This window comes from Poecilia formosa, unplaced genomic scaffold (assembly GCF_000485575.1).
Source record: "Poecilia formosa unplaced genomic scaffold, Poecilia_formosa-5.1.2 Scaffold18, whole genome shotgun sequence".
Lineage (NCBI taxonomy): Eukaryota > Metazoa > Chordata > Actinopteri > Cyprinodontiformes > Poeciliidae > Poecilia > Poecilia formosa.
The window spans coordinates 607679-627809 of NW_006799957.1; the positions used below are offsets into that span (position 1 = coordinate 607679).

A 20131-nucleotide genomic window follows, 5' to 3' on the forward strand; every position below is an offset into this window, starting at 1 on the left:
AAACACTGTGGCTCTCTGTAACTTTACCTGCATTCCCATATTCCCACTTCTACTGTGGCTTTTTGACTTTCCGTGTTAACATGTGCGTGAATCCACATTCGTCCTCTTTCTCCTCTCGTCTCATTAGTCAAAGTCGGCCTCTTCCCCTGTATCCCCCCCTGCTCAGGTCCAGCTCATCCATGACAACACCACCCCAGCCAGTCCCGCAACCCCAGCGACCCCGCTGACCCCCGGAGAGGAGGCTCAGAGTCCCGGGGAGCAGATCCAGAGGACCTGGACAGAAAAGTGTGACGGTGAAGCAGCCAAGCCTCTCGGAGTGACCACACATGATGACATCAAGGACATCTTCAACATGAAGCCGTGAGTACCTAGCCATGCTCTATGAACTGTTAGCTAGAGATGAATTAATCCAATATCAGTATCTGTGTTGGTCCTGATATAGAAAAAGTTTCCAGATCAGGTATTGGTGACAATGTGCCTAATTCATAATGGCATATCTATTAAGTTTAATTCTATGCTTTGTGCTCTGAGTGACACCATTCTTTATTATTACTTGTACATTACATTAAGAATTCCTTTCTGAATCATTTGAAACATCTGTTGAAGTTCATTTTTTATATGTTTGACCAAGATAGTTAGCCTATTGTTTTTATCTGTTTGTGTTTCTTTATTATTATTTGTTTTTACCTTGGCTGCTATACCCCTAACTGAACAGACTGCATAAATTAAAGTTGTTCAGTTTTTACATGTTTGACCAAGAGTGTGAAGTTATTGGCATATTTGCATGTGCTGTATTGGGTCAGAGTTATCAAATAAATTTGTAATCCGGTACATTTATGTTTAAAACAAAAAAGAGAAACATTTTAAGTCAATTCAGTGCTGGCTTTCTGTATCAGATCGGTATCGGCCAATACTAAGCTTCAGATATCTGTGTCATATCGGAAATCAGATGCTTTCCCCATAGAACACAAGATGTTGAAGTTGTTTTTAGGTAGGATCACATTTTCTAAAAAAAAAAAATGAAGAATGTTTTTTTTTTATAAAGATTTATTTCTCTTCATATAATGCTGCAGAGAGTGGGAGAACCTGTAAGTACTGAAGCCCCCATGAACCTCATTTCATTAATCCACATCTCATACCCATCCAGTCAGGCACATGATAAGCTGAGGATGTTACAAAAATAAACGTGCGAATGTGCATCTACCATCTGCATCACCTCTGAGCATCACAAGACGCTTTGAAACAACCAGCGGGAATCAGTTTGACCTTTTCTCTCGACTTGTTTCCTCTCAGGAACCAATCTAACGTGCGGCGCATGCACACAGCGCTCCGGCTGAATGAAGTCATCCTTAAAAAGTCCTCAGAGGCCAAACTAGTTCTCCTGAACATGCCAGGGGCACCCAAGAACCGGACAGGTGATGAGAACTGTATCCTTTATCAGGAGAATCGCATGCAGGGGTGTCCAAAGTGCACAGGAGGCCATTTGGTTCTCTAAGATTGACTCATATCTAAAATTAAGCCCTAAAAATGTCTTACATTTATTTTTAAAATAAGTTGGCCGTTAGTACATTAATCACATGTCTTAAATGTAATCTTGGCAGAACTAGTTAGTCTTGTATATCTAATGTATTTTTTTCTCTTGGGACTTTTCTGTCAAACAAAAGTTTGAGTCACACTCAAACATCTTCATTGCGTTGTATGACTTGAGACAGTTGAGGCTGCCGCTAACTAGCTGCTAATGTACCCGTGATAGCTAGTTACCTTTTTGCCTCTACCATGGGTAAGTGCAAATTTGTGAGTGTTACGGCCCGCACAGGGCACACAACATAAAAGGTCCAGACCAAGTTATATAAAACAAAAGTTTTATTCAGACTGTGGCTGGACATAGAGGTACTGGGGAATCGTGGCAAATAAACAAAAGAGTGGGAGCATTCACGAACCAGCCAGCAGTTGGCCGTCGGATTCGGGCCGCTCCCCTCGCCCTGCCTCGCCGGATCATTCACCCTACAACCAAAAACCGGAAAAACCTCGGCTTGGCCAACGATCCCCAGACCTAACAACACAAAAAGAAAGTTAACCAACAAGAAAACACATTGAAGGAGCGGGAGCGAGGCACGGAGACACGCCACCAACCAGGAGCTCTCCCAACTTCCTCCTCCCTGGTGGGTGGGGCTTGATCCCTTTAAACTCTCGCCAGCCAATCAACTGCAAGAAGAAAACAGCAATTAAACAGGGATTCATTCACAATAGTGACAGGCGCCCGTCACAGTGAGCAGTTAACAGAGTTCTGCAGTGATAAACGTCTAAATTCTATTCATAATGGCCTTAAAAAGTCTTAAATTTGAGTTAGTACAGAAACCCTGAATTAATTCTTCCTTCAAATAAATGTTATAAATTACATTTATTTGAAGGGATAATCATGGATATCAAAAAATATTTTTCTCAACACATTAACTTAACATAGAAGTAGAATTTTATTCTACTTTATTTTTTCATTGTAAGATTATGCTGCTGCAAGAAAGAATGAATTTATATTAAAACATCTTTGGCATATTTCCCTGGGGTAGTAAAAATGCCCACCTCCAACTTGTATGAAGAAGCAAAAACCGAAAAACTCTCACTGCCAAAAATATTCAGACTCTTGGCTGTAGCTTTTAGAACTGCCTGTCTCTATTTTCAGATTTCCTTTTCTGCATGCTAGGATAAAATCTAATACCTGTAGTTCTTTATAGATCTCTGTGGTCATACTGCAGCAATCAGGGAGAAGAGCTATAACTCTACTTCTATTGCTTTGTGGAAGCCAGAGACTCTGTGGTCCCACTAATTGAAATGGAGGACCCATAAAACCAACAGGACTCCTTCAAGACTTAAACATCCGGGAAACATAGTAAGAAAAAAAATTGGTCTGTGAGGTGATGTTAAAAGACATGCTGGGAGGTTTTAAAAAAGTTCTCTTCAGAGATGAAAGAACCTGAACAGTTTTCAACACAGAAATCTCAAATGGAAAGTGTAAAAATAATGGTTTCTCCTTCACTTGAAAGTAAGTTTTCAAGTGATGATGTAATTAAATCAGAGAAAACCTTCTTTAATAGATGGTGTTAGGCACTTAGTATGTTTCTTTTAATAGCCGTATTTTCTTTTACTTTAATTTCATAGTAAGTACATTAATTTCTTTTTATTAATGTTGGTTAATAGAAGATAGTTATTTTTGAAGAAAGTTTTTCTTGCTGGGAATAAACTAAAACATTTTCCAGATTGAATAAACTAAAAAAAAAATTACCCAAAAAGTTAGGAAGCTGTCCGCCGCATTAAAAGTTTTTGAAACCCCACAAAAAAACTTGTAAAAGCGCACACGGGGTCAGTGCAAGTCCACTGGTCCGCGGCACAGAGTAAAAGACTCATGGGTTTTTTTTTTACCCCTCGTTATTGTTTCATGAGGGTGAAACAATAACCTTCAAAAGAGTTTGAATGAGATACACTAACAGGCCACAGCACAAAAACCACACTCCATAAGATCCCGACTGAAAAGCAAATTTTCCTCCAGTTGTTTCTTTAGCTTTAACCTAACAGACATGGAATTCCTTGAGGTCCTCACCGATGGTCTAAACCGGGTCCTTCTGGTTCGCGGAGGCGGCCGTGAGGTCATCACTATCTATTCCTGAAAGAGCAGCACCCCCGGCCCCTCTACATTCCCCTTCCTCTGTTCCAGCTGTACTCTCACCTCTTCATCAGCATTGCTTCATTATGAGGTCCTGTTTATTTCTGTGCTGTAGTGCTCTCACACCCAACAAATAGCCCCACTCAGCTTCAGCGCCTCTCCCTCTGCTCTACCCACAGACAGATGAATCCAAAACCTTCCCTCTGCAAAACTCTGAAAAAGAAAGCATTCATATTTCCATTTAATCCACTCTAACTCGGTTGGGATGAGGTGTTGGCGAGTGCGGGTTCTTCGCTGAAGTGTGAAAACCCCTGCATGAATATGTCTGTTACTGCTTTAATCTCTGTGTTTTTATTTTATTTATTTTTTTTGTCTTTCTGAACACAAGAGTGGGACAGACATGGCTTCTAATCGCCACAAGTGTTATCTGGCTGAAATGAGATCATTGTAGGATTAGATCTCTTGAGTTCCCTTGTGGTGATTGGACTCTTCCGGCAGCCTTTTTCATGACGGACTCTGAAGCCCGCAGTCAGGACCACCAGCTGGAGGACGGAGGAGAGTACAGCTGGGGAAGTATGAACTGTGAAACTCACTTATATCCAGGAGACTAAAAAGCGGCTCTACTCTGCAGTCTTATCTTTAACCTGCTCACTCTTTAGCATGACATTTTCATCCGCTGTGTATGGTTTTACTCCACTTGTTCTGTTACTGTCACCACTTTCTTTCCCTCTCTACCCCTCCTCCCCCAAGACTTATTTCTGCTCATTTCTAAGTGGCTGTTTTATCTTTGTGGCCACTGTTTGTGCCAAAAAAAAAAAAAGTACAAGGCTAGCTTGTTGAGATTGACACATAATTAAACTGTGAATATAGTCTCCTAGCAGAAGGCTGGGGTCCCAGCAAAGTGGGGAGACAGTTACAAAGCCCCCCCCACCTGGAGGAGGATGTTATCGTCGCCAGCACCTCTCGAACCCTTGTGTGATTCACTGTAAATAATGTGCAAGCTCTGATGCGTTGTTCAGTATGAGTGTAGTATTTTGTGACCAACTGAGAAGCTTCTAAGTGGAGAGAAAAAGGCTCCTTCGCTCAGAAAGAACACTGAAAAATGCTGTTTTTAAAAAAAAATTATTTATTTATTTTATTGTATCTATTTATTGGCTCCCATTACTGCGGTAAACGTCATTGCTAGGAAAAGCACCTGCACTCTTCACCACTGTGCGACAAGTGAGATTTTGATGCTTTTAAAGGAAAAAAAAAATCACTAAATGTTATTTTTTCATCTAGAGAAATATTTATGTCACTTTGATTGTCAGAGATATATCATCTGTTTTGCCAAATTCTTATACATTAATGTGCCAAATCAAAGTATTTTTCAGAGAAATAGTGAAGAAAACTATTTTAAATTCCACTATATGAGACAAAGTGTTGTAAAAAAGTGAAAATAGTAAAGATACTCTAGTTTGAAAGTGGCCCTGTAGATAAATAAAGACTGAATGTTCAGTCATAGTTAAAAAAGAAAAAAAAACCTGCTCAATCAAATCAATCTAGAAATGCTGAACATCTGTTAGCTATTTCTTTATAGGGTTTTATAAAGAGACTAAGAATGGAGGACAATGGTTTCTGTAGCTCCGAAACTCACTTTGTCCACAAGAAGGAACTCTATGCAGTAGATTCTCCAGTCAGATTTTATATCCCCGAGATTGAAGATCTGAGCCACATGTTTCCCCACATCTGAACGACTCGAGAGCAAATTTGAAGAACAAAAGTGCATTTTGGAAGGAATGTGCAATAGTTGCAAATCTGGACTCACGTGATCATGTTATTTATTTTTTTACACATAATATTTTGTATATGTAGATTTCGTAAGTCTCGTACGATCCAGAATCATCTCACTCTGACCAAGGACTTCTGTCACTTTACTTTTATTATTCCTGTTTCTTTTCTTTAAAGAAACTATTTTTAGTCATTTGCACTTGTAGTAGAAGTATAAATATAAATTCGTATATATACATAGTATATATAAATATAAATATATATATAAAAATATATATATATACATAGTATAGGGAAGCAAAACAAATTAGCTTATAGAACTATTTAAAAATGTTATTTAACGTTTTGAGTGTTGCTTGAATGTCTGATCATATGTTGTGAATGCTGCTAGTATCTATAGATTTATTTGTACTGTAAATAGAGATGAATCAACTCTAAAGACGACGTGAAAAAGGGTATAGACATACATATCAGTGCTGCTGGTGGTTATCTAACAACACGAGGCTGTACCTGTACGTGTTTGGCCTGTGACCTCTGGACAGGGTTCTGTTTTAATAGAAATACTACAATGAATAACTTGATGCAATATTCCATAAGTGAGAGTAAACCATTTCCCTGACTTTCTCACTGCTCTATTTATGATAATTATATTTTATCCCTCAGACAAGTGAGGCATCTTGAAGGTAAAAGAACTGGAGTTTTAATGTTTAAATTTAAGGATTTCTGATGTATTTGATAAATTGTAAACTTTTGACACCTGCTATATTATTTAAAGACAAAAAAAGACAAACCACTCCTCTTCTAGTCTTCAAAGATTGAGTGCCAAGTCATGAGGAATTTCCTTTTACATGCCCGTCACGGACAAAGAGGGAGTTCCTCGCAGTTTTCCAGTTATTTTAGGACCGTCTACAGCGTCGCCTGCATCATCTGAGCCTTTTAAATTTATTCAAAAAGATATTTGAAGTTTATTGGAGAGGTTTACTGGAAATTTATTTATGGAATTCTAAATGTTTTATAATTGCTGTTTGCATGGTACTATGTGGCAATATTTGTTTCAGTGGTTTTCTATAGTGATTAACTTACATGTTAACTCAAGGTGAAGCACTCGGAGTGAAAGTGGCCTGGTGTTCTGAAGAAGTTATATAATTTTTCAGAACACAGTTTGGCCAAACCTTGAAAAAAAAATTGTTTGAAGGGGAAAAAAGGATGGAAAAAATATGGGTTCACTTTACTTGTTATATTTCAATCTCTCTCAAGTAGTTTTACATAACATAATAGGAGATTATGTTTGCGAATCGACGGGCCTTAGAAAGGGTCATTTCACTTTTGTAAATATATTTCACTTAAATCTGAAACACTGTAACATACTAGTGTTGTCTTTTATTGTACACTGTTCTATCACTGTGGACAAAGTCTGAGTTTTGTAAGATCATGTACAATATTGGTTTTGCTTTGGTTTCCTTTCAGATTTTGCTTGTTTGCTTGCTTTACATCAGCACCGGCACTGTCATAATTCCAGTTTTATCAGCAGGACTTTTGGGTTTTAAACCTGAATGTGGCTGAGACACCAGATCAGTTTACTCTTAGGGAGCCATCTATGTCTGCGGCATTGGAAAGCTCTATGAGAATGTGCTCTGCAGACTAACTCAGAGTGACCTCTGGTGGCAAGAGAGTGCACTACAGGCTGATATTATTTATTCCTATCCAGACTCACTAAGTTCAGCATTTTATTGGACGTCTTAGCATGCACACATTTGTTTTTTTGTTGTTGTTTTTTTTAATTCAGACATTTCATTTTAAAGAAAATAGTAGCCGTTAAATTTATTGTGCTTGTCACTCAATCTGTGAGGTGAGTCCTCCCAGAATCCCTCCTCCCTCTTCATCACAACACCCCTGATATCCACCAACCCAGCCACAAAAATCCACCCCAGCATTGTATTTTAAATGTGACTGCAGTATAATTCTGAAAAATTATCAAAGAATATAAAACTCGCGCTTCCAATTCTGGTACTGGCTCTGCTTGGACTTTAATTGTTGACTTAAAAAAAAAACAAAAAGCATGTAACTACTTCCCCCGCTTTACCGATCCACAACTTTACATCATATTCACCACCTGCACAACTGTAGCATGAAGAAAAAAAAAAAACACCTGCTGGTGATCACTACCCAGTCTCCATTTTTCAATGGATATTAAGGGCTCTGAAACACATCTGTTGCCAGGTGGAAGAGGAGGTCGTCCTGTTAGGGACTATCAAAGAGGAAAAAAAATCAAGTCCCAGATCATTGCAGAGAAGGGACATGGCTAATACTCACACCCATCAGTGGATCACAGGGGCATCAGACATGTCTGATCCAAAAAAAAGGATCATAAATATCTTTTGCGTTATACTCAATCTCATCTAGTCGGACGAGGAAAAACTCAAGCTGCTGTCCAAGCAGAGCCACCTTCCAGTTATGTTGTGTTACTCAGTGCATGCATGCAACTACCCTGAACAAAGTGTGCTGAAAATATATTGGATGTTTGTGATATACAAGTATTCTGTTTGTATCAGTCAGAAACTTTGATTTCTAGTATATTTTTCTCTTTCATTAGGACTGGCCTATTGTTGTATCCAAGATGGATATTATTATAACCTATTTTTCAAATGGTAGATCTATCCACGAGATTCTCTTGTTGTGTCATTTATTAAAAAATAAAACAATTGCTAAAGTTTCTCTCGGTTAAGTATGAAAATGTGTTTTCCAGTGAAAAGGATAAGACAAGGGAAAATTGTGTTTTCCAGTCTCTGGAAAATGTGTAGCAATTGTTGATATTTAACTAATAACACTTTAAAATGTGCAAATATGTGAGGTAAATTTTAATACAAGCTGCTTGACGGGTGGCTTGTCTGCTGCCTGACCAAAATCAGACTCAACTGCAGTTTAGATACAAGATCTCCAAATTTATGTAACATTTTGGGAAATGTGCTTTGTTATAACTGGCACAGAAAAATGGAAATGGGAACAGGTGTCTGAGCGTAGGCAGATCTAAAATGTTTTAAGGCTGCGTTCCAGTTATCTGAGAAGTAGGAACTTGGAGCTGGATTTGATGTCAGACCCGAGGTAAATTCTGATTTAAATCGGAATTTCATCATGGCGACACCCATAGACATTGTGTACAATAGCTCTTACAAACATCATTTCAAGCTTTACTTCCCATAAGCAAGCATCACTTTTAATTTATTCAGTTTAGAGTTGCAGGCACCACATGCGACACTGATTTTAGACACATTGTTAAATCCATGTCTTAACCTGTTTCAACCATCTTAGTACTGTTGATGCGAGGTTCGCCTTATAATTTGTAACCAGGGATAGTTGGAGTAGTTCCCAGATTCCCAGTGGGAAATCCAGAGTTCCAGTTGATGTTTCTGACTGGGAAGTCAAAATTTCCGAGTTACGAGTAAAGCTGGAACGCAGCATTAGCTTTCAGTACAGGCACTTTGCAGTTAGGTTGTGCCTATGTTTTTGAAGACGGCCCAAACTGCTTCCATTATCTATGCCAGCCCTACCTTAGACTGATTACAATTACCATGACATGCACATTTCCCAAAACATTCAGACCTTTAGTATCTGAAAGTTTTAAGGATTTTATTTGTTTCTTTGATTCTCCCCAACAGGAACCTTGTCACTATCCAGACTTGACAATATTTTGTATGGATGCTTGGAAAACGAAAAATGGATGTGAATTTGTTTTCAATCGGCATACACGCAAAACCTGTTTAGTTTCACAGATATAAAATTTGACTTGTTCATGATTTTCCTCAACACCCTCCTCAGTCTAATGGTAACGCTGTAGTGTGTTCCTTTCAGTTCTGTGGGGGTGTGTATGTGTGTACACGTGCACTTGTAACTGCTGGGGGCAGGAGTGGTCAATGGGCATGGGTGGGAAGGGACTACATGTAAATAAAATCAGTTAGTGTTGAGGTGTTTAATTTCTGTGTCAGTGTAAGTTAAATATTCTAAACTAAAAAAAAAAAGATGTATTATTCTCTATTGTGACTCATGGTACATTTAAAATAAAAAAAGAAAAAGCTGTTTTATCCATATTTCAAATGCTTATCTCTCTAGCTTCTGGCGATACCTGTTCCATTTTATAGATTTGTCAGCACAAAATGCAATAAACCAATATCATTTTACTACAGAATGTGTGTTTGCAGTTTTTAATCGTGTTGTTTTGACAATAAAAACAAAACTACAGATTGACCAGCACAATGGAAAACTATAAAACAAGCTCAGGGCTGAAAACAAACCATTTCTATCACAAAGTAAAACGTACTTCATAGCTCTATTGTTCGTTACACGCGTTAAAAGATTCTGTAAAACATTTCAGGCAAACTGAAAAGACAAACCATTATGTAATTCAGGGAAACCTTCCAAATTTCAACTGCACAAAATTGAGGAGAAAATCAAAACGTTTACAAAACATCTCCAGGGTCTTCTAACACAAACCTATCACAGAAACAGTTGCAGTAAAGGCTTCTAACCGCTCGTTTGTCTCAATAATGGCGAGGATACATGGACATTGGGGGGGGACCCTGCCCCATATTGGGAGCTGACCTCTGGGGCATCGGCGGAGCAGACCCAGGGCCCACCAGGTTGTTCAGAGACGGCCCACTCTGAATGAGTGTGTCCAGAGCTTTCTGGACGCTTGGGTTGTCAAAATTGATACCTGAAGTGGCAGCGGGGGGTCTCTGAGCGGTAGACGCAGGGGGTAAGCGGGACATTGACATGCCGTAACCCTGGGATCCACCTGAAGCCATGCCTGGCATTGGTGAACGGGATGGATTTTGGGAGGGTGAGGGACCGAGTGAGCCGTAGGAGTGTGACTGAGGGGCGCCCTGGGAAACGGCAGTGGATCCTGATAAGGGGCTGGAGCCGCTATTAAACAGACTGAGGATTTTAGCCTGCAGCTCCTGCTGGTGACTCGGGTTTGCCGAGGCGCTGGAACTGGTCGACAGGTGACTTGGCTGGGCGATGCTGAGTGTAGATGGAGTGAGTCCTGCAGCTGATGGTACCACATCACGATGCTGCGCTGCAGGAGCTGAAGGTTGACAATTCAGATTTACTGTTTATTATGCGTTTAGCATGAAAGAATGCACATCATTTACTGTTTATGCGTTTAGCATGAAAGAATGCATATCATTTTAAAACTATCAACTGGTAGTGATTTGAAGCAGTCCTTAAATGAGGTGGTTACCTGCCAGAGGATCTTCAGAGGTTCTTACAAGACGAGTTCTTTTATCCTTCATGTATGCAATGAGGCTGTCCAGTTCCTCTGGGGTTAAAAACCTAGATGAAAAACATCCAATAAAAACCTCGTTCTTGGACTACGTTCACACAGCAGGCAAAGCAACTCCAGCCCAATGTTTCTTGCCTCATGTGACCCATATTTGATTTTTTCACTGAAATCTGAACAACCCCATTCTGATCTTTTCACGCTCTACTGCTACTTCCATGTGTGTTACTAAATCAGATACAGATCCTATAGGTTACATATATATGCAGTGTTTTTTAGACATTGTAGTCAGAGCTATAGATTTGGTGAACTGAGGTGCTGTGAGACCAGAGGCCAGTACCAACACTGCTTCTGTATACAAACTGGTAAGACTTGGTTAATGGAGCAGCTATTTAAGCGCACCACATCTCGATCCCACCACTCATAGTTCAGCATATGTATCCAAACAAACTTCTCTGCAGAAGTTGCAGGCAACACTCCACTAAAGGCCATTTCTATTTCTAACTTTTTTCTTCTCATTGTGATCTTGTGACGATACTCTCGGCTCCCACTAATCTACAACTTTAAAATGAATCCATCATCAGCGGCGACATCCATCATTACTTCCCCAAAACACTGTGCTGCTGCATCTATGTTATTCTGTGAATGCGAGCTACTTTGGGGTCATGAACTGTTCACATAGAAGTCTGGTTGTATCATTCAGTAGTATGAATGTTAAAAAAAATAAATAAAAATCTAGACCTGCTGTGAGATTGCAGCATTAGAAGCCACAATTTTAATTTCAGTACATCTTTTAAAGTTTGAGTGTATATTATTCGATACCTGTTCTCCGCCAGCAGCGTGATGCTGGTGAGCACTGAAATGGGATGGCTCTCTCTGTCAGGCTCCCGGAGTAACACATCATCCGCCATCTTGGCAGCCTTTCTCGCGATTTCCTCCCGTTCTTTTTCTCGGTTTTCCACTTTGTAGGTGTCATAGTTGTGGGCTACCAGCAACATTGCATCTTGCATTGGCATGTTTCGATGTTCTGGTCAAGTAAAATACATGCAAGAATGAAAGGTATGATTCACTGAAGGGCTCCTTTTGAGGCTTACCGAACCAATAGATTCTCACGGCTGACTTAAATTACCTTGAGGTGTACCAAACAGGATGTTGACAGTGCAAGATCGGTGCACCTGATGCTGCTGAGTGATGATGATGGCGAAGGGAGTTCGGGCTCTGCCTACGTCCTCCAGAGCCTGGGTGAGAGAAACTTCCGTGTTCAGGAAGATCAGATCCACAACCATTCCCAAGTCACGGACCTTTCGCCCGACTGTCTCTGCATACTCCCTACAGTTGTTTTAGAAGCAAGAGATGCACAAAAACACACACAAAAACAAGAGCAATATGAAATGAAAATATCCAAGATAAGGTTAAAGATTTCCAGAAAGGCGATTAATTCTTGATGCTGTAAAGGACAGAGTGTGAACTTACTTCTGCGCCTTGTTTACAACAATCACAGAGCAGTCAACAGGGCGGTCTGCGTCGTAGCGCCGCTGGAGTTCTTCGTAGTACTGTCGATACAGTTCATTCCGACGGCGCTCTTCTGGTCGAGCGCGATCTTCTACTGATTGGCAAAAAGTGGGATGATGGTATTAAACGCCAAATCAAATCCAGTGACGTTTTAGACAAAAGCCTCTGGATTTTATCAACACAGCTACCTTTAAAAAAAAAGACTGTACAACTACAGTAAAAGTAAACACAACCTTTTTTTTCTGTGAATTAGTGCTTTAAATGAAAATGGAGTCAACAAATGGAAACCATCAGTAAAAACATCAAAGAGAACGAAGCTGTGGAACCTGCTGATATTATGAGCATTGTATTACTAACCTCCAGGCTCACGACGTCCATTCCAGGGATCCAAGTACGGGTCTCTGTAGGGTTCATCCTTTCTCCTGTAATAGTCCTCTATCCCACTGCCGCTGCGGTAGTATCGGTCATAATCTTCTCTGCTGAAATGAAAGATTACAAGGTGAAGCAACATCATAATGGATTTACCAGCTTGCAGCTAAGGGTCAACAGTCACCTGTAAGCAGGGTCCCGAGGTTCGCCCCTGGCCTCCTTGTCTCTGCTCCCCGAGCGGTACCGGAAATCAGGGTCACGAGAGTGGCTACCTGGCCGGGGTTCCCTAGCAGAGTCTCTTCCCTCACGGCTCTCCCGAGGTTCTCTTGCGTCACGGCCATAAATAGGTGAACGCGAGCGAGGCCGGCCCTCCTTGCCATAGATGGGCCTGAGAGAGAGACCAAGAATTAGAGCTAGAAAAACTCAAGAGTGTGAAGTGGAAGAGCAGATAATGCTGTTGGCGGCAATTTTAATTCATATTAAACAGGCTTGGATTTTAAGATTTTAAGATCTCAAGTGATGCAGTCACAAAAAAAACAAAAACACAAATATTAACTTCAGATTTCTGGTTCATTTTTATTAAAAAGCATCACTTTACTTGGAAGATTTTAGAACATTTTCTTCTCACCTTTCGGATAACATATTTTTAATTTGCACTTGGATTAGTTTTTCAAACCAAAACTCATTTTTATAAAGACACTTCGAGTTATAACTGAAAGTGAGAGCAAAAACAGCTTAAATGCAATGCGTGGAGTCTTTCCATTTCTTAACGATTCCTTCGATACCAAACCAAAAACGCAGAACTTCAGCACATCGCAACACGCTTTATTGAAATACCGTTCAATCCAAAGTGATTGTGTTTTAGTGGACGAAAGATATAAAGGTAAATTGAGATTACAGTTGAGATATAAAGCAGTTGAGATAGAGACAAAACCACGACCGGTTTCAAAACCACAACCATTTTTCTGCCCGTCATAGCTTTCCAATACAAATCCTTTGAGATGCTCCAACTCCTGCTGTGCACTGACAGTCAGACGGCTGAAAGAAGGTTCTGAGATTTTTCCTCCTACTGTTGTGAAATATTTCCAGTCGCAATAGTCACGCAGAGACTTCATGTGGAAAGTAAGACTGCCATCCACTTGCAGCAGTTTCAGACATACGTTGAAGTGATTGCATTTACTTAAAACAAAGCGGTAATTTTAAAGTTTTGTGTTGATACCATGACGCTGCGGTGTTTCGACTCATTGTTAGGAGTTGAGAATCTCATACTGGAGATAGAGGCAAGGGTGACAAAGTTGTCTTTATTTTGTTTTATTTTCTGAATCCTTAAGATGGCTTCTTGTTCACAGGTGCAAGAAAGCAAATGAACGTTGATGTAGTCATGTTCTTCAAAGATCAATAGGACAAATGTCTTTAAATGTTAAAAAGTCGGAAATGTCAAAGTTTTTAAAGAGTTTTCAAGGAGTGTTTAAAAGAGACTTGAGCAACGCAAACCCTACTTACAGATGTAGGACAGAAATCTAGGCGCAAGAATTTGACAAAAATCACACAAAGAACACTTCCACTGAGAGCAATATAAGAATCTTTGAGACAAGGACACTTTAAATTACACCAGATGTGTGTCTCTGTTCTTTATTTCAACTCATCAACAAAAGTTAGTTTTGTGTAAAATGTTGACATGTCAACAAACCACTTCGAACTCATCCAAATGTGAGATAGCTCCCTTAACGTTGAATTCAACCCTTGGGAGAAATTACAGGTGATGAAAATGTTACATACGCTCTTTACCGATAGAGAGGCGATGGTAGTTCTTCACACTCGTTTCACGTTACTTTACCTTCGAGGAGGGCTCTGCTGGGATAGAGGTTTAGCTTGCCGTCGCTCCACTGCCATATTTACATCTGAAAATAAATGAATCCAAACGTTGAACACAACAGTGACATGTAGACCAGCTAATGCTGTTCACGCAAAATGAGAGGCCGCATCATTCCTTTTCCGATCCAAATGAAAACTTAGGGAGAGGATCCAAATTGGAAAACGCAAAATGGACGAACGTTCAAAGCACAGAAAACCGAGACGCCAAATCTGTTGGATGAAAGGTTCTCTCGTCTCCGCCCAAGCTACTTCCACTTGGGAATTCAGATATAAGCTGGTATTTAAAAAAAAAGAAATAAATAAAGAAATGAATTCCATCTGATGAACTTAATTTGATAGAAAATATTGGCAAAATACTTTTTAATAAACAGTGGTAGGCACACTTTTGCTAATTTGCTAATAGCAGAGCTAGTTTTTTTGTTTAGCGCTTTTGTTAACTATAAAAACATATAGCGTACTTAGCTTCCCCCTCATAAAATTTTCCCACATAAATCCTTTTTTGTTTTATAAGCTGAATAAAGTTCAACATCTAAATGAAGACTGTACATGCAGCAGTGACTTTTGATGATCTCACATTCTTTTTTTCCCCCACCCAATAACTATTTTAATCAAGAATCATACAGAAACAAAACATGAACAGAGAACAAGATAATCACATAAATTCATGATCTATAATAATTATAGAACATGGAAATTATAATGTGGAAATGAAATTGGAGCTTGAGGATCTTTAAAAGGCAGATATAACTTAACTTTCGCATTAACTAAATGCCATGTTGATGCAGTGCTTTAGGGAAGCTAACTTTTATGAGGTAGAGCAACTAACCTCTTAGCTAGCGGTGCCTTCCACTGAATAAAACTTATATGAAGATAGTCTATAATCTACATATCAGCCATTAATATAATTGTATCCTTTAAACACAAATCTATGAATGGTATTACTAAACATTAAATTGTTTGTTCTGCATATTAAAAAAGTATGCAACAAAGATCAAATGCAACATTTGTTTAAACATGCTCTATAGAACGATGTTAAATAGGAACTACTTTTTGAAAACTATTGTAGTTTTCTACACAAACTCAAAAAAATCCTCAATGTGTCAGAAAACTAGGACTTTAAAAAGTTCGTGTCCCAAACCGAATATGTTGAAATAAAAGAGACTTGTCCTTTTGACTGTAGTTTACAAATACTTCTCAGTCTTAATTACAGAGGATCAGCTTTGTAAACTCACCAACCCCAATAACTGATTCATGAAAAAAAAAATTAAGGTAAGTTGGGTTGGAACTTTGAAGAAATATTTAAAAAACATCAGTATAACAATACTGTGGTTGTTGCCAGAGAGAAAACTGTTCATCAAATGTTTAAAAGTTTTGAGTTTAGCCTGCTCTTAGTATTGGCAAACCCTGTACCTGTAATTTGATTTAAAAACAGTGGTCTTTTAATTCATATAGACAATATCATTTTAAAGTAAGATTTACATGCAAAATGTTGCATTTGGTCTCAAATGTTTTAAATATTAGCATACATGTCTGATTTTTAATATGGAGAATTTTGAAGAAGTGAGCCCATCAAAAGTTTTAGAATTTGTAAAATATAACAAAATCTTATTGAGACCATTTATTCAAATGTTTGGCAGTTAAGGCTTACCTAGTTTGTACCCTTTATATATTCGGCCCTTTTGAGCTGCTCTTGCAGCTTCAGCCTCCTCAAGGCGCTCAAATTGAACAAATCCATAACCTCGAAACAAGGACACGCCTGGAAGAGGAATATTTTAAGTGGCACAAAATTGTCTGTCCACCATCCACCAAGTAATAATGTTTAAGTTAAAGGCATATTCAAAATATTTTAAACAGCTATAAAGTTCAGCGGCAGCTTTTCGGATATTATCCGTCACATGTAACAACTGGCGAGGGAACGCTTGTAGGTTTACTAACCGACTATCTTCCCGTATGGAGAGAAAAGGTCTTCCAAATCCTTGTTTGTCATGTCAGAAGTTGGCAAATTCCCAACAAAAATCCTTCTCTCCAAATCCCTTGGATCGTTACTGCTGCAGGTGCGTGAATATCGCCCTGGTGATGGGCTGCGGCTTCTTCTGCGAGACATGCCTAGATCTTGAGGTTTATCCTTTTCTGTCTTCGTGCGCCTCAAAAGCTCGAACAGGTTCGGTTTGATTGCAAACAATTGTCTTTAAACTGTCGTCAATCCTGAAACATGTCAGTGAGTAAGAAGAGAGATCAAGTTCCATAACAAAATGGGTTTTGTGGATGAAAAATTGAAGATCAAATTCACAACAAAGCAAACTGAAATGCGGATAGTTTCAAAGTTTAGAAGAATTTTTAAATGAACATTTATGCAGTAAGTTCATGGCAGTTTTCATATATATATATATATTTTTTTTGCATTTTGTTTCTTTTGCGCAAACTAAAATGAAACAGCACTTGCATTGAAACGTGGCCGACAAGCTGGTGGTGAAAACTAGTGAACGACAAATGCGGGTCGAACAACGCAAGTCTTCAATTAAATCGCTGAAGAGACCGACTTCAAAAAGAATCTGCCTAAAGAAATACGCAAAAGCTCTCCAGAAACATTAGAGAACTTTGCTTTTTCTGAACACGGACAAAAAAAAATAAACGCAATTGTGGGACAGCAGATTAAAGCAAATCTTTAACGGGTCATGAATGCCAAAAATATTAAAGCACCACCATTAGACTTTCATCAAAATTCTAATAATTTAACCTCCTTTGATTGGCAGACCAATTAAGGTCAAACCAAAATTATTAAATGCTCACATTATTTTATCAAATACAAAACTGAATAGAGTTTTTCATTAATCTGATCTTGAGCATTTACTTTCAAATAAGTAAATTAGCTTGTTATGAAAATGCAAAAAGAATTGGTTGTCTATTAATGACCCGTTTCCACTGAGCGGTATAATGCGGGTTGGTGTGGTACGTTGTCCATTTCCATTATAAAACTGGACCTTACAACCAACCAGAACCATACCATTCCTGGCCCCCTTCATTTCTAGGTTCATAGGATGATGGTATGGTAAGGTAGAGCTGCAGGCCTCACACAACACACCATTGTCTGGAGGACAAGAGTCCATGCACCAACCCATTCTATAACCACAGTGGAAACGAGCATACGTTAACTACAAGTACTGCTGGTGTATTTGAATTATGACATTTAACAAAAAAAAAAAAAAAATTCCTCCATGACATTAAGCTTCCGCTATAATTTTGAGAGAAACTTTTGCAGTACAACTTTTTTATGTAAGTGGTTTACAGTGGTCAAATTTTATGTGTTGTAATTGCTAGGAAAAAAAATACAAACACGACACTTTGAGTAATCGTCTTCCCAACCCAAAAGTAAATTGATTGTTCAACCTCTTATTGAGTTCAGACAAGACGATTGGGTTTTGTAAAAATGAAATGAAATGCTTGTTCAAAATGTCCTCTTCTCTTGAAATTGTGCGGCTGTTGCAGAAGAAAATAGGGATTCATAAAAATTAAATGACAGGCTGATGACCGATTGAAATATTCAAAATTTGAATGTAAAATTAAAGAATGTTCCTCAAACTCCATAAGAAAGATACTCAGTCAAATCTGAAAATAGTTCTCCAGTTAAAGAAAAAACAAACAAACAAACATGCTTTTGGGTTTAGTGGTTCATCACAGCAGCACGATATAGTAAGTTGAAATGTTTTTTTCAGGGTGTTTTTGTTGGGGCCCAGTCCCTTGCATACCTTTAAGTTGAACCAGGACGGATTCAGTGATCATCTAGTTTGAAGATCCAAATGTCTAGATCCAAGATAAAGAAAAAAAATGTCATTTCAAATGTTTTTGTTGTCAATAACAACTTTACAAAGAACTGATAATAAACACAAAACAAACATTGCAATGTATTTGACACAAACGTGAAACTCTACCTGTTAAATAGGCAACATATTTGTCAGTTACATCCTGTTTAACAAGAAAATGTTATGCTTGACATTAAAGTGGCTTAGCCAATGAAAGTTGAGACAGTGCTCCAATTCTTTAAAAATGCTTATCTGTTCACCTGATTGGACACCGCTGAAAAGGCTACGCTTTCGTTCTGAATTTTGGACATAAAACAACGTGGCATGAAACAAAAATACTTAATGCTACTTATAACATTACAGACAACTACTAAAAAAACTATATAATCGTGTAAACTATAGGCCCAATTAATGAGTTTGAAAAGAAAAACTCCAAAATCGTAAACCGTAAATGAAGTGTTTTTCAATGACAAGACATCAATAATTTTGCAGCTATTAAATATGTGCACACCGACAGATGCGAAAGGTGTAGACTTTAAGTGTTTTTTAATAGGTGTAGACTTTAATAAATAAGTGTTCAGGTGGCTAATTGTGTTATATTGCTGGTAACAAGCATGTAAAAAAAAAAGCGACGTTAAGTTAGCTCTGTAGCTTAGCTTTGATATGGACTTAATTCCGTCGCTCGGCGGTCACTTAGTTTGCAAATGGCGTGATACTTTCGATAGAACAGAGTTTAACAGAATACTTTACAACAACAAAGCCAATCATTTTCAGTTTTTTAAAATTCCTTTCACATGTGCAAACTTCCGTTGTTTCCAGATAGATTAAGGTTTGCTTCACGTAACCAGGTTAGCAATGTATGTTAGCTACTTAACAACAGCAACAATGAAATGCTAACACCAGACCCCCTGTTCGCTGACATTTATCAAATACCGACTCAATGTACTTGTTATTATTTTATTCAGGGCATAAACAGCATTCAAATTACCTTCGCCGTTTGTCTTTTCTCCGTTTAGGTCGCTGTACCCCACGGAAAAGTGCTGCCTGTGGTCGTTCCTGGAAGGAAGAACACAAACGACGCTGAAGTTGGCATCCGATTCACAGCTGCCGATGTGATCGTACAAGAGTGGCGTTTGATTAAAGGTTATTTCGTTGCATTGAAAAGCTCTGACCTGAGCTACATTGAACACGTAGTTAAAAATCTAAAAGTAATTGAATTTTAAAAGTTGTTTATATTCATAAAATGTATGTAGCCTTATCATCTGTGAAGCCTTTATTCAATTTGTGAAATGTAAAAAAAAAGGGTCTATTTAAGGATTTTTGGCTTTTAAGGGATTCCGTTTGAAAGCTGTAACCTCTAACCTGGACAGAATTATTTTGCAATGAAGACGGATAGGAAACATGGTTTGCGATATGTGAAAGAGTTAATCTATTTTTGAAACTCAGAAAACTGAATTTAGGGTTTCTGGTATCACAGATTTAGCTAAAATATGATATTACTCAGATATATCAAACATGGTCAAATTTATTATGCTCTCTAACTACATTATAGAAAACACGATTTTAATTAGTAAAATTTCAATTATATTTGTAAAAACTCTTGAAAAAAGGTTAATGGGCGAGAGGAAGATGAATTATAACAGAGGTCTGAGAAAATAACTGCCTCTTGAAATATAAAATAATATAAACTAATAGTTAATGCCTTTTGTGTGTTTAGAGGTCATTCCTGAAGAAATTATTTCAAAACAACAAATCTGTAAAAATATGAGTGTAATGAAATTTATTTAAAAGAAAAATAAAAAATAATTTCAAAGTTCACAAAAATTACATGAACTGTTTTGCATGGTTGCAAGTTGGTAAAAGTTTAAATTT

The 20131-nt window shown here is 38.3% G+C and overlaps 2 protein-coding genes across 11 annotated transcripts in view; one reads left to right on the forward strand and one right to left on the reverse strand.

Annotated features, from left to right (window-relative positions):
• slc12a5a (solute carrier family 12 member 5a) overlaps positions 1 to 7479 on the forward strand; it is a 158527-nt gene extending 151048 nt beyond the window's left edge. For 2 of the 4 annotated variants that reach the window (XM_016668857.1, XM_007546867.2), the window contains exons 23-26: positions 128 to 360; positions 1074 to 1088; positions 1294 to 1427; positions 3571 to 7479. In XM_016668857.1, the coding sequence (XP_016524343.1) occupies positions 128 to 360; positions 1074 to 1088; positions 1294 to 1427; positions 3571 to 3662 (474 nt within the window). In that variant the 3' untranslated portion in view covers positions 3663 to 7479. The remainder of the gene's footprint in view (positions 1 to 127; positions 361 to 1073; positions 1089 to 1293; positions 1428 to 3570) is intronic. The other 2 variants (XM_016668858.1, XM_007546868.2) reach the window with 1 other exon arrangement.
• Positions 7208 to 19376, reverse strand: ncoa5 (nuclear receptor coactivator 5). Of its 7 annotated transcripts, XM_016668862.1 has the most exons (12): positions 19248 to 19375; positions 18206 to 18260; positions 16395 to 16664; positions 16108 to 16215; positions 14422 to 14485; positions 12769 to 12972; positions 12573 to 12694; positions 12177 to 12309; positions 11833 to 12035; positions 11526 to 11730; positions 10665 to 10756; positions 7208 to 10508 (listed from the first exon to the last, which is right to left on the reverse strand). In XM_016668862.1, the coding sequence occupies exons 3-12, from the start codon at positions 16561 to 16563 to the stop codon at positions 9964 to 9966; spliced, it is 1845 nt and encodes a 614-aa protein (XP_016524348.1). In that variant the 5' UTR covers positions 16564 to 16664; positions 18206 to 18260; positions 19248 to 19375; the 3' UTR covers positions 7208 to 9963. The 7 variants fall into 7 exon arrangements, with proteins under 7 accessions (XP_016524348.1, XP_016524351.1, XP_016524352.1 ...); XM_016668865.1 differs by having other exon boundaries at positions 12573 to 12691; positions 16395 to 18260; positions 19248 to 19376; XM_016668866.1 differs by having other exon boundaries at positions 11833 to 12032; positions 12177 to 12306; positions 16395 to 18260; positions 19248 to 19376.
• Positions 19377 to 20131: the final 755 nt, after the last annotated feature.